The sequence below is a fragment of the Pseudonaja textilis genome, chromosome 1 (genome assembly GCF_049901715.1).
Source record: "Pseudonaja textilis isolate UNSWEBS1 chromosome 1, rPseTex1.2, whole genome shotgun sequence".
Lineage (NCBI taxonomy): Eukaryota > Metazoa > Chordata > Lepidosauria > Squamata > Elapidae > Pseudonaja > Pseudonaja textilis.
Window position 1 is genome coordinate 173,584,277 of NC_141990.1, and position 14,670 is coordinate 173,598,946.

Here is a 14,670-nt window from a genome sequence, read left to right on the forward strand (position 1 = left end):
ATGTCATCTTTTAAAGATGTGGCTTAATTTCCCAAGGATAGTCGGAATTCTTCGTCCTTCCCATTTTTCACGTTCGCGCTCATTTATGATTTATAATTCGGTCTTAAATTGATATTAGATGCAAGCCTCCGCAGCGGCTAATTGGGCTCCCCAACCCCCGATTCCCCGTTAGCGACGGCCGCGAAATCTACCCCGCTGAAAGTCTATGGAGATTCTCAATCATCCAGGTCACGGTTGACTCAAAGGTGTTTTAAAAAGAAAAGCACCTTTGGAGTCGCCCTCTGAAAGCCGCCAAGACTCAGGCACCGGCCGCCTTAATAGCCCACTCGCCCCGCCCACCCGATCCGACTGACCTTCCTAAGATGGCGAACGGAAAGGCTCCCTGAACCCCGTCCGAGAGTTCCGAGGCAGTTTGTGTCGACCTTCCAAACATGGCGGAGGCCCGGGCTCTTTCCACGGCTTCGCCCCGTCCGGCGAGGGAGGCACTCGGGGCGGTTCCCCGCCTCCTGGCGGGTGTGGCCTGCCGGCGAGAAGGCAGAGGCGGCCCTGACGGCGAGGAAAGCCGGGTGGTTGCCGATGAAAACGACATGTGGACGGCGGGAAAGGTGACCGGAATTTTATTTCACGGGGTCTTGGCGGCTCTAGTGCTGCTGGGAGCCCGGGACGTCTTCTTTCAGTATGAAGAGAACCGGTGCAGCATGACCTACATGTTCGACTACCCGGAGTACCAGGTGAGTGGCTGGGCGACAGGCGGCGGCATGCTGCAAGGTGTCCCGTTTTGCCATCCCTTCCGCGAGTTCTCCCTGAGAGAGGCTGGCCCCGTCCCCCTTCTTATAAAGAAAGACCCGCTTTCTCTATAATGGAGCTCCTGAGCAACTTGGTCTCTGGCGAGGCGAGACCCCGTGCAGGCTCCTCTCCGCAGCCGAGGGCAAAGCATCACCCCGGTCTCGGGAACAGCTCCTTCGGAGAAAGACCGCCTTGCCTTGTGCCCTTCAATCCGCACTTCGGAACGGTCCCTTTTCATCTTGCTTCATTTCATTCCACCGGCGCCCGTCTGTCTGATGTGTGTGTGTGTGTATCTGGTCTCCCCTCTGGTTCAGTGGGAACCTCCCGGGGTTCAAGCGCTATGTCGGATGCCCTAAAACAACGGCTCTCCAAATGTCTTGGTTTTGATTCCTAATACGGCAAATATTCATACAAATAAACGCCAAAACTCTTGGGGGTCCTCACTCATTTTTTAAAAAATGCAAAGAGTGGAGATTCTCAGTCATCCAGGTCATGGTTCTCCCAAAAATGCTTTTTCATCAGGCATCTGGACTTTGTGGCAAAAGTCTAGTTGTCTCTTGAAAAAGCATCTTTAAGGATAAAGAGAGACTAGTTTGAGACCCACTGCCTTAGAGGAATAAAGGTGGTAGTAAATTGGTTCACTATGAAAAGACAGCCCAGCTGATATTTGGAAAACCTGTTTTCCAAGTTGGCTTGGATCTCAAGAATCAAATATTTCCAGTCCAATCAACCAAAAGTCAGAGCTGCATTAACCTTTGTAACCCACTAGAAAGTTGCCAATTGCTTTGCTATTTAGTAATTGTGTAATAGTGAGAGAACATGGGTGTTGAACAGTAAGGTTTCATTGGATTCAATCCAATAGTCACAATGTATTTTCTCTGTGAAGGGTGATACAACTTTTCTTTTTCCTTGAAGTAAGTGCTACAGGTAGTCCTTGACTTACAGCCACAATTGAGCCCAATGTTTATGTTGTTAAGTGAGACATGTGTTAAGTGAGTTTTGCCCCATTTTACGACCTTTCTTGTCTGTTGATAAGACTGCCACTGATAAATTAGTAATTTGGTTGGTAAGTGAACCTCGTTTACAGGGGTGGGATTCAAATTTTTTAATAGCCAGTTCTGTGGGTGTGGCTTAGTTGGTGGGCATGGCTTGGTGGTCATGTGACTGAGTGGACATGGCTTGGTGGTCATGTTATTGGCTGGGCGTGGCCAACTCAATATCATCAAGGCACGCATCTCCTTGCCTGGCCGCTCATGACTGTGGGGATGCTGCAGCAGTCGTAAGTGTGAAAAATGGTCATAAGTTACTCTTTTCAGTGCCAATGGTCACTCCACACAAGCAAAGTACCAGCAAAGGAGGGGAAAAAAACTCCAGAGAAGTTCCAGAGACAGGAAGTCTAGCCCTGCCAAGAATGTAATAAGGGTTAACGGAGAGGCAGTTTCTGTAAGCAACACCAGAGTGTTTCCTTCCTACCTTCCTTACAGGATTAGGCCAGTAATTTCTTCTAACAACCGGTTCTCCGAACTGCTTAGAATGTTAACAACCAGTTCTAGCAAATACGCGCAAAACTGGTAGAATCCCATCCCTGCTCATTTCCCCATTGAGTTGGTTTGTCAGAAGGTAGCAAAAGGGGATCACATGACCTTAGGACACAGCAATGGTTATAAATCTGAACCAGTTGCCAAGCATTTGAATTTTGATCACATGATCATGGGAATGCTGCAAAGGTCGTAACTGTGAAAACAATCATATATCACTTTTTTTCAATGCCTTTGTAACTTTGAACAGTCACTACATGTGTTTTGTCTTGTGGCTTCCAAGTTCTCAAAGTATTTTCCTATCATTATCATTTTCTGATGATAACTATGATGAAAAAATTCAGTACTGTTCAGTCTTTTCAAGAGCAGAATAAGTAAATTTTATCCTAAAAAGATTTTGTTTCTGTCAATGCATGCATTCCATGCAAAAGCTTTTCCCATCTTCCTTTTAAAGATGGCTATAATGTTAGCAATTTTACCATTATGAATAATGCCATGCGCTATTTACAGACCAAAACCAGTGTAGACATGTATCACAAGTCATGGGTATGATGGTATGATAGGAAAGCAAAAGCAGAAGCTCCTGCAACTCTTTTTCTTTAGTATCATTCTCTTCATGTGGTTGTTTTAGGCCTGGGAAGTGAAGCAATTAATCTGCCTTTATAATTATAATAAGTGTTATTCAGAAATTATTTTTGTCTACCTTGAAGTGATATTCCTTATATAGCATATTCAGCAAGCAAAAAGCTGGAAGTGTTTTTTTTTCTTCCCAAGTTGTTTGTTTAAAATATCCGTCATCCACAAAAAAATATTCTAATGTAGGGAATGAAAATATGATGAACATTAATAGAGTAAAATATTAAAGCAAGCAACTATGTAATTAATCCTAATTTGAGAATGCAGGGTCACCCCTAATACTGTAATACTTTCCCCAGAAGAATACAGGTTTGATTCCCAGAAATGTGCCTTGGATAGCATTCTGATTTTATAATTATTTTTTCTGGCAATAGGATCTCAGAGATGGCCCTTATCCAGTGTACAGTGTATAAATAGGAGGTTAATGTGAGAAGAAGTGGTATATAAATTCTTTGGATCCCAAGTTGGTTGTCACTAAGCTACTACAGAATACACAATGTAGCTTTTGTAAAAGCTATTCCTTCTGAGATGCCTTAAGAACTTTGATAATTAGCTTTAAAGTGCAGGTTACTTGATACTTTAGTTTGATACTTTGTATTTGATGCCTCACATGCTATTTCTTACTGACACCTCTAATGGACAAGAGCCTTGAAATATACTCTTCACATGGACTCCTGTAATAAAACAATCACACTTTCGTTTTTGGGGGAAAAAATAAAAATTTTGTGGAAAATGTTCTAAAATATGTTCTCCTGAGTAATACATGGGAAGGATCCCACAATTTTGACCAGGACTCAATTTGTTTGATTCAATTTGTCAAACAAAAGTTTGGTTAACGAAGTAAATATTTATCACACTTTCAAATATAAAACTTATATAGGAAATAGTTCTACACTGTTAAACTAGTCAATAGCCATTGTTTCAGTGAGGTTTATTCCAGGCAAATGGATATTGGTCTACAGGCCCTTGCCATATTCGTATGTATGTATGCATGTATAGTATTCAGCTTTGTTCGGGTATTTTCCCACGTCATTATAGTTGTGCTTTTGAAGTTGTAGCAACGTTTCGGCAGAATCTCATCTGCCATCATCAGGCTTCTGTATTGTGTTTGTCTGTGAGTCAGACTTTTACAGTTGTTTCAGTTTTAAATTTGGGGCTAGCCTACTGCTGTGCCAGAATGGTTTTTTCTTCATCCTGATTGGTTGGGAGTCTTGGTCTGTGTTTATTGGTCTTGGAGTTTGCTGTGTTCTGCTTGATTGGTGTTTCTAATATCTTCTGTCTGTTTTGTAGCTTTTTTTGTCTTGATTGGCTGGCAACATTGTGTTTCCTGTATTGGAGGCTTTTAGTGTGGCTTGGCTCTGAGTAAATGGACAGTTATCATTTATTAGGAAGCTAGGTTTCATCTGGGTGCCTGGTTGGGGTGTGTTTGAGCTGGAGATATCGGGGGATCTGTTCGTGCCCAGGTGTTTGTCTGGCTTGTGTTGTGGAGCTTTTTTTGTTTGAGAGTGCAGGCTTCCAAATAATTGACAGTCTGGTGGAATCATCTCTTCTATTCATGCTTTCAGGTCATTTTTCAATCTCTATGGCTTCTCTGATAATTCTGTAGCTGGGGTTTTCTATAGTGGCTAGGGTTTTGGTGCCATTGAAGTCGATGCTATTACCTGTTGCTTTCATGTGTTGGACTAGTGAGGAAGTGTATTCCAGCTTTTTTACTGCATTTTTGTGTTCATCCAGGCGGGTACTTATTTTTCTATTGGTCTGTCCAATGTACGTGGCAGGGCATGATGCACAGGGGACTTCATATATGCCTTGGTTTTCCAGGTCAATTTTATCTTTGGGGTTTCTTAGGATGGCTGCTATTTTTCTGTCTGTTTTGAAGGCAGTCTTGATGCGATGCCTGTGTAGTATCTTACTGATTTTGTCTGTAGTACCTATTATGTAGGGCAGGACAACTGTTCCATAGGTCTGTTCATCTTCTAGGTCTCCATTATGTCTCAGTGTGTTTTTGTGGATCAAGCCGGTGATTTTGCTTTTGTGGAAGCCGTTGGCTGTCAGTACTTTAGTCAGGGTGCATAGTTCAGTCTTTATGTGTGTCTTGTCTGCCAGGCATTTGGTTCTGGCGATTAGTGTTTTGGCCACGGAGTTTATCTTTGCTGGATGGTGGTGGGATTGGGCATTGAGGTAGCGGTTGGTGCGTGTTTTCTTCTGGTATATGGTGTGTCCTAGTGTGCCATCTGTTTTTTTGTAGATTAGTACATCTAGGAATGGTAGTTGTTTGTTTGTATCCGTTTCCATGGTGAATTTGATTTTGGGGTGTGTACTGTTTAGGTGTGTTAGGAAATTATTTAGGTTTTCTTTTCCATGGGGCCAAATCACAAATGTGTCATCGATGTATCTTAACCATAGTTTGGGTTTGTGGGTGGCATTAGCTAGGGCTCTGGATTCACATTCTTCCATGAACAGGTTTGCAATGATGGGTGAAAGTGGTGATCCCATAGGTGCTCCTTCAATTTGCTTGTATCTTTGTCCTTTGTATATGAAATATGTGTTGGTTAAGCAGTGTTCTGTTAGTTCCATGCAGTGTTCTGTTAGTTCCATGAGGTGTTTGGGTGGTCGGTATTTATTTTTGATGATTTCAAGAGTTTCTTTTGTCGGGACTTGAGTGAATAGTGAAACCACATTGAAACTTACAAGCAGATCTTCTTGTTTCACATTGATCATTTCCAAGAGGTGGTATGAGTTTTGTGCATGTGAAGCTGCTTCTTCAGCATGGGGCTGTAGCAGCATGGGGCTGTAGCTGACCACGGCTGCTTCGCCAGCTGCCACACCCCTGACCCCAAAACCAACCAAGCTGATACATGCCAAGAACACAGACCCAGACCCCAAACTCGAAGCCAGACTAAAACCCAGAATGCTACATCATAGCCACCTGCTCAGGACATCACATCAGAAAACTCAGCAAATTACACCACAAGAACTCAAGAAGTTGCAACACAGCAAATGACCCAGGATATCACAGCACAAGACCAAGGATACCACAGCAATAAGTCTCACAAGGTCATCACACAAACCATTACCCAAGCTGTTACTACACAGGAGACTAATGGAAAAGAGATCAAAACACAAACGACCCAGGAAATTACAATGCAGGACCCAGGATACCACAACAAAAGAACTTGCAAGCCCATCACACAACCCATTACCCAAACTGTTAAAACACGAGAGGCTAATGGAAAAAAGATCACTACAAAACAAACGACCCAGGAGATTACAGCACAAGATCCAGGATATCTCCACAAGAAAACTCACAAGGCATCACGCAGCCCATTATACCAACATCAACTCCATCAACCAATCAAGAGGCAGCAGCGCAGCCAACCAGCCCAGCACACCAGCCCCCACCACCAGTATTTATAGAGAGACGGCAGCTCCGATCACACACTGCTTGCACTGGCACGAAGCTGAAAGCACCAGCCTGAGGATGGTGAGTGGGACCTAGCCAAAACGTCTCCAAGATACTCTTAATCTTACACGGGAAAAGACCCGAACACACCTAGACGTACATACCTGTACCCGTGAAAATCTATGAATATATATATATATATATATATGAAGCAGCTGCAAGCTCACATCACTCTGAGAAGCACAGAGCCGAAGACACAAGCCTGAAGATGATGAATGAGACTTCATCAAAACGTTGCCTAGATACTTCCAATCTTACGCGGGAGAAAACCCGAATAACCAAAGATCCACATACAAATACCCGTGAGAACCTCAGAAAACATATATATATATATATATTGCCACTTTTGGTAATCATATAATTATATTTCTTGTTATGGTCTTTTTCATTGTTTATTGTATTACTCTGTTATCTTACTTTTGTTCACATTCTTCTCATTTCTTTCTTTTTATTGTAAGTCAGTTAGAGTAGCCCCACAGTGAGATTGGTGGCAAACAAATTTAGCAAATAAATAAATAAATGATATACCTTGTAGTACAGCCTCCTGATAATATATATCTACACTGTTATTACTTAAAACAACAGATTTTTTAAAACAGAATAATGAAATGGAGACTATTAAAAGACTTTAGAGAAGAGTTCTGCAGATGTTGTACACATGACTTAAATTGGTAGTTGGAAGTTGCTGTGGGCTAAATTTGTTAAGTATAATAAATAGCTAGTTTAACGTATGGTGGGTGTGGGAATGTCAGTATAACTACTTTGGCTTTTGCAGCAAATCAACAGGAAAGACAAGTACTGGTTATCTTTATGATTTGTTTATCTGATTTCTGTCAGCTTGTGTTATTTAAAGTACTTTGGCTGAAATTAAGTAAAAGGCACAAGATGCTTAAATTGTAAGAGTTAATAGAGCTATGCAGTAATGCAGATTTGAAGAGGAAAATTGCTAAGAAAACTTCCAGAACTCTTTTTCTATATGCCTTGTATGATACGGAATCTCAAGGCAAACAGTTTTTGTATGTAGTTTCAGATTGGTTTTATACTGATTCTTATAATCTCATTCCTGATTGGTTGTTGTTGTTCAGTTGTTCAGTTATAACAGCAAATATGTGACCAGGTTGATTGTAGAATAGTAGAATAAATAATATGCAAGTTATAAGATAAGCTAAAATGGAAAAAGAAAACCAGACAGTTTCTAGTATATAATCTTGAGCATATCCCCCTCCCCCATTTTCAAGGAGACTATCAAGAATTACTTTGAATTACTTATTAATGAGGAACTAGAAGAATTATGAAATGAAATTAAATAGTTAAGGATGAATGTCAAAAGATGCTGACAATGATCAAGAAAGAGAAGAAGGCAGATGGAATAAATGTGACAATGTTGCAAATTGCCAAAAATGCAAGAGAAGCCAATCAGGATTTCAGGAAGAAACTTAATAAAGAATTGTTAATAATTCTTCACTATGTGCTTGTTAAGAAGCAAGAGAAACAATATTATATGAAGATATTGAAATTGAAAACAGGCATAGGAATACAGGGGAAAACTTTGAAAGATCTCCAAGCTCAGGAAATACCAACCTCATGCTGGTGTAGGAAAGGATATCAATGGATAGTTAATAACCAATTCCAAGAAATCCAACAAAGATGGAAGGAGAATTCTGAAATTTGGTATAGTAGAGATGTCAACATGCAAGATAGCTTAGAAAAGTCCTGTTACTTAACAAAAACATCTAATACTAGAAGATGAAATTAGATCAGCATTATGATCATTTCAAAGTCACAAAGTTACAGAGAATTGATGGGATATCTACAGAAATATGAAGAAGAATCAGTAAAGGTTTTAACCGAACTTTGCTTAACTAAGATAAAGTAGAAAAACATTACAAAATTTAATTACTCAAAGATATTGCAATATTAAATTAAAGCTTCTTTTCCAGTGAATATCTTGAATATACTTTACATAGAGCAGCATATGATATTTATATGATTGTATATAAAGATGTCTATATATTTACTATATATGGGGGGAAGAGTTTAGTATGTTGACTTGAGGATCCCAGAAATTAACAAGAGATAGCATAACAGCTATTATTCTTTTTCAGAAATATAGAAACTGGAGTTATATTAAAAATAATGATTATGTGCCATCTAATTCCATTATTTCTGGCTGTTCATGACAATTTGCCATGGCCAGCTCACCAAGGCCAACTAGCCACAGTCAACTTGCCCCAGCCAACTTGCTGCAGCTAACACGTCATGGCCAATTTGCCGTGGGATAACTCAGTTTGCTGTGGGACAAGAGTTACACTAATATCAAAGAAATGGTAGAATAGAATAATTAAAGAAAGGATGCAAAAAGAGATGACAACAATAATTTTTAATTTATTTTAAATAATTAAATTGAATTGTTAAATTGCCCCATGGAGAGTTGTCTCGTGGTGAGTTGGCCATGGTGAGTTGATCCATGATGAGTTGGCTATGACAACTTGGCCACGGTGAATTGGCTGTAGCGAATTGACTGTGGCGAATTGGCCTGTTTTGGTTCAACATGCTGTCTATAGCTAATGAGAATACCGAAAAAATATTAGCTTGGGGAAGGCTGAAATATGTGTTTATATCTATTTGATGTGGAAAATAACAATTGCCCCTGCTAGTGCTATAAAGTTTATAATTGCAAGGTTACCTGTGTAAGCAAATTGTAAGTTTTGGTTCTCCATTTCAGAATCTTCTCCAAAGTTACTGTCAGAAGGAAGAAGAATGCAAATGTTTCAGATTTACAGTTCTTTAATTACATAAAGAAGATAATGAAATATTCAAAAAGCTGTCACATTGTTTCAGGCTATTTAAAAGTATCTCTGCTTCATATTAATAGCACAATACATTTTATTGTGTAAATTTTATTTACATTGCAGCTGCTTAGATTCTTCCTTAATACCATAATGTTACCTTTCTTCTGTTGAAATACATTTTTTGTTTCAGAGAATAAAATTACCTAAGAAAATATTCAGACGTTACCCAGCCTATGAGCTATATCTTTACGGGGAAGGAATTTCTGCAGAAGAAAACAGAAATCTAATCTTAACAGGGATTCCTATTCTTTTTCTTCCTGGCAATGCTGGAAGTTTTAAGCAAGGTAAGCTATCTCTAAAGGAATAGAAATATCTCTATAGAATACCTAAAGAGGAAATTGCATGGGAATAATAAACTTTACATGAATCTGTGTTTTACCTGAATAATAAATGGTTTGCATTTACAAGATTTCATTACATTTATTAATTACATTTTTAAACTGCCACAATTAAAACAGTAAAAAATGCAGAATAAAATGAAGTAACAAAGCTAGGCTACAACCATACCGATATGGAATCAAGGACCAAATGCCAACCAAAAGAGATTACTTTTGAAATATTTCCAGCTGGGAGCCAGATGAGTAGTCCACTGGGAACTATTCCAAAAGCAGTGCTAGGGAACCTCCCTACTACTACTTCCTTAAAGCAGAGGTCCATTTATAGTTTCTCCTGGACAGTTTGAGTTAGCTGAGCAAATTCCATTGAAATTGTGGTCCGTGGTGGCTCACATGGTAAGACACTGGGTCTCCACGCCACTGAGGTCGACAGCTCAGCTCGATTCCTGTGAGCAAATTAAAAAACTCACGGAGGGACAAGAAAGGAACCTCCCCCGATTGCCTAACAGCATTCAGGTGTCCCACGGGTAAAGATAACACCACAGAGTTTTCACAGAGGCAGGCAGCCTCCTCAGTAATCCCTGGTTAACACATGCCATACGCTAAATAAATAAATAAATAAAATCCATTGAAAAAATACAATAATAATCCAATAATTTGTAGCCAAGCCACATACTGTATATTATGTAATCTACAGTATCAGGAGCACTGTAAATTGCATTGGGAAATCTGTCTGTAACTAGTTTAGCACCCATAGCACTGGTGTAATGTGTTCCCTCTGGCAAATTCTGGTTAGCAGTTGGCCTGCTGCATTGTGAATGAACTGAAGCCTCTGAGTACTCTTCAAAAGATTCCCACATATAGGTGTTTGCAGTAATGTAAACAAATGGTAGCAAGGGGGTGAATCATTATAGTAAGGTCTTCCTTTTCAAGGTAGGGTCCAAAACATCACCCAAAAGTGGAAAAAGCCAGCACTGGCTGCAGTTTTCACCTTCTGTTTTAAATGGAGCTACAATCCAGAAGGACCCAAAAGTCACAGGCTTGCTCATTATAGGCTGCTAGTCCCTGTCAAGAGACTACTGGAGCAGACAAATATCTCTGTTGGACAACAAGTGTCTTCTTAAGATTTCAATTTAAGCCTCCAAGCATTAGGATAAGGATTCAATAAATTCTGAGTCTGGCCTGGAGTATCAATATTACAGTTGTGAATCATTAATGATACCCAACCCCAAACTATTAGATTACCTTTTCCAGAGGCTGCATGTATGAGTTAAATAGGAGTGGGAAAAGACTGATCTCTGACTTCCACAAAGTAGTAGCAACTAAGTCAGTTCCCCCTTCTCTGTCCTCCCTTCCCCTTCTCTAATTGGTACTACTGCAACGTATTACCCCAAATCTCTCACAGGTGGTCCAAAAGTACATGGATGACAATATTGAAGGCCATGAGAGATCTAATATGGCATAGATAGGTGTACTATCTTCATCTTGGGCATGACAAAAAAAAAATCTACTATCCTTGCTGTCTCTGTTCCACAGCCAGGCCTGAATTCTGACTAAAAGGGTCAGATAATCAATTTTCTTTTGAGTACCATACACTGAATCCCCACAACTGTCTCAACAGCAGTTCCCCTGGTATTAATTATTTTACATCTCTGAATCCATGGAGCTCACTAAAATTGCTGAGAGTGTTTCAACTTTTCTAAAGGTTCTGTTTCAAAATAATATTGCTGTTCTCAAGTTACACTGCATATTAAGCATGGAGTTTTGGAACTTGGAGTTTAAAAACAAACATTAGAAATGAAGGGTTTTTTAAAAAAAAAAATCCTCTTAGTTTTGTTTTCTGCCTCCTGATGGCCTCTTTTAGGGATCTACTTCATCATCCAAATCCAGAATTTTAATTTTAATTATCTCTGCTTCTAATATATGCTTTTTTCAGTACGTTCTCTTGGATCAATAGCACTGAGAAAGGCAGAAGATATGGATTTCAAATATCATTTTGATGTCTTCAGTGTGAATTTCAATGAGGAGCTTGTTGCACTATATGGTGGAAGTCTACAAAAGCAGACGAGATTTGTGCATGAGTGTATTAAAATAATTCTTAAATTATATAAGGTATGGAGATAAATGCATATGCATATTAGCTTTTTACTGTTTTGTGCCATTATCCCCATGATGCAGAAAATATGGAAGATGGCCTTGATGAACAGAGAGAAGATCCATTACCATGCAGTGATCAGATATATGTGGCTTGAGCCCATACCAAGAAAGTGATTTAAGAAGACACCTCAGACAGGTCCTCCCCACAATTCAGCTGAAGATAAAAAAGGGAGCATGAGAAGCAGACTCAAACTTGCAAGATTCTGTTATTATAGCAGGGATGTCAAACTGGTAGCCCGTGGGCCAGATGCATCATGTGAAGGCCACGCCCACCCCAGCTCCGCAAATGGGAAAAACTTCACGAAACGTCATGTGATGGCAACATGACATGGCGAGTTTGACACCTGTATATTATAGCTATTCTAATAAAGACAGCTTTGGGCAACAGTGTCAATTCCTTAGTCTGGTCCACTTTAAAGGATTGACATATTAACTATTAAATGGGAAAGAATTTGTGCTTTTATTATGTTTTCATTGTGCCTGATGTGAGATTATTTTTCTTTATTTTTTGAAGGGTCATGAATTTGCTCCTCGCAGTGTTGCTGTAGTAGGTCATTCCATGGGTGGTCTTGTTGCAAGAGCACTAGTGATTCTTAAACATTTCAAACCCGAACTTATCAATATTCTTATTACTCAAGCGACACCTCATGTTGCACCTGTGTTGCCTTTAGATCAATATCTTGCTGGTAAGTTCACCCCTAAGAATGTTTGGATTGGTAGAGTTTTATTTTGCCTTCCCCCTCTTTTTTGCTCTTGCTTTTTCACTTTTGAGTAACTGAATAAGTTTCATTCCCATTTATTTAATGGAAAACACTATTAGACATTTTAGAATTTTCCTTGTTATACCTTCTATTATTATACCTACTATTACTAGCAATTTCACCAGAAATGTGTTGTAGAGTAGAATAATGTGGAAGATGTTCAGTTTCAAAAGTTGATTTCTCTCAATATGTACTTGTTTAATCATGGCTTGCATATAGAGGTAGCCTTAAATTTTATGATGAAAATAATTGTACTTAAATATGTTCAGGCAGCATCAATGATGGCCACTTACGTGCCTGAGCTTAAGCAAGACAGGGGCTTAATAGCAATCATATTCTATTTCTGTGTTGTGTTTGGATAGGATTACTAGCTTTGGATTCTGAAAAAAATCCAAGGTACTCCAGAATTCTTCAGATATTATTTTCAGTTTCTTCACTTCTGTGGGGATTTGGATGATACTGTGGGACAAAATTTCCCCATAATGGTTTGACTGCAATTGCTGGGTTATGCTAACTCTATGTATTGTGGATTAGATAGTATGTCAATGTGAGTGAACACTGATATTGTAATGAGTGGAAATGTGTTTATGATGAAAATACGATTAATAAAATTTATTTTAAAAAAACTATAGCAGAATTCAAACATAGGAACTCAGACTAAATAAGATAGAGCTAAATTTTTCCATCTCTATTATATTACAATTACACAATCATCCAGATTTATGTTTTTAAAGTTCATATATATTTCACATAGCAGACATTTTTCTCTGGCCCAATTTGATGTATCAGGGGAACAACCAGAATATATTTCAGTGTTCCACATCAAAACATTTTTTGTATATGTTCAAATATGAAGATTGAATCTGTACCCCTTAGTCTATAAAAATGCCCACTTTATTAACAATAGCAATTAAAACTTATAATCCAAATTATTGCAATATGTCTCTGTGTGTGTATGAGTAGGATTTAGTTTGTACAGTTTTTTTTAATAAAATACTTTAATTTACATATTGAAATATGTTTAAATGTATAGAAGTAATTTGAATGGATATGGTAAAATATCACATTGGGATAAGATTACTGCTTTTAAGATGATTACAACTTTGAAATTAATGCATATCAATATGAATTTTCATTAAATATTTCATATATATAAATAAATGTTTATGGCAAGCAAAACTCTCTAGATATCTTTGACCAACTTGTGATTACCTTATGTAGAATAGAAGTTTTAACTTGCCAGATTTAAATTATCTTAATTTTATATATTTCTGGAATGAGATTTATTATTTTGCCTTATTGGTATGCTGAATTGGCTTAATTTTTTCTTGTTTGAAATTGGATAGTGAAAAAATGAGGAATTGTAAAATATGCTGATATGTGCTACAAAATGAACTATACTGAAGATATTGCTGAACCTCGAGAAACAAAACTTCTAAAATGATATTTAAAACAACATTCTTTTCATAGATTTTTACTCAACCGTGAACCATAACTGGATTCAGAAGGCTCAGGAAATAAAAAATCTAACAACCCTTTCGGTAGCAGGAGGATTTCGAGATTATCAAGTTCGCTCTGGATTGGCTTTTCTGCCCAGTTCAAGTAGTCAGAATTGTGCTTTATCTGTTGTGGTAAATTCTTTAATTTTTGCTGTTAAGCCTTGGCTTTTGATGACCATTAAATATTACTGAATAGTTTAGTTCTTTCTTGCCCTAACATCTGTCCTAATTGAATGTGACATTCTAAATTGACTTCTCAATTTGAGTGGAAGCAGTAGCATTCATTGCTACATTTATTTGGAAATTCTTCCATCCTCAAGAAATCACACATTATATTTGATTTAAAATTTTCTCTATAGAAGAAAATATACGTAGTTAAGGGTTGAACTTGATTGTTTTCTTACAGACATTTTGTTACCCAACTAGTATGTTGCATATAAACAGGGAGTAAAGCACACCTTCAGTAGCACTGGTGATATTATCTAGGGGGGTAATGAAATGTTTGCAAGCAAACAAATAAACTCAAGAGAACAAAGACTACGATTTTCTTTCTTTCTTTTTTTGCCATGTACAGCTTGGATTTTACTCTAAGAGGATGTCTAAAAGAGGATGTCTAAATCATATTAGCTGTAACTAAACTGTT

The 14,670-nt window shown here is 38.4% G+C and overlaps 1 protein-coding gene across 1 annotated transcript in view; it reads left to right on the forward strand.

The window, feature by feature from the left end:
- Window positions 1-358: 358 nt before the first annotated feature.
- PGAP1 (post-GPI attachment to proteins inositol deacylase 1) overlaps window positions 359-14,670 on the forward strand; it is a 47,085-nt gene continuing 32,773 nt past the window's right edge. The window contains exons 1-5 of the mRNA XM_026696868.2: window positions 359-731; window positions 9,406-9,559; window positions 11,547-11,722; window positions 12,282-12,453; window positions 13,999-14,159. Of these exons, the coding sequence (XP_026552653.2) occupies window positions 432-731; window positions 9,406-9,559; window positions 11,547-11,722; window positions 12,282-12,453; window positions 13,999-14,159 (963 nt within the window). The 5' untranslated portion in view covers window positions 359-431. The remainder of the gene's footprint in view (window positions 732-9,405; window positions 9,560-11,546; window positions 11,723-12,281; window positions 12,454-13,998; window positions 14,160-14,670) is intronic.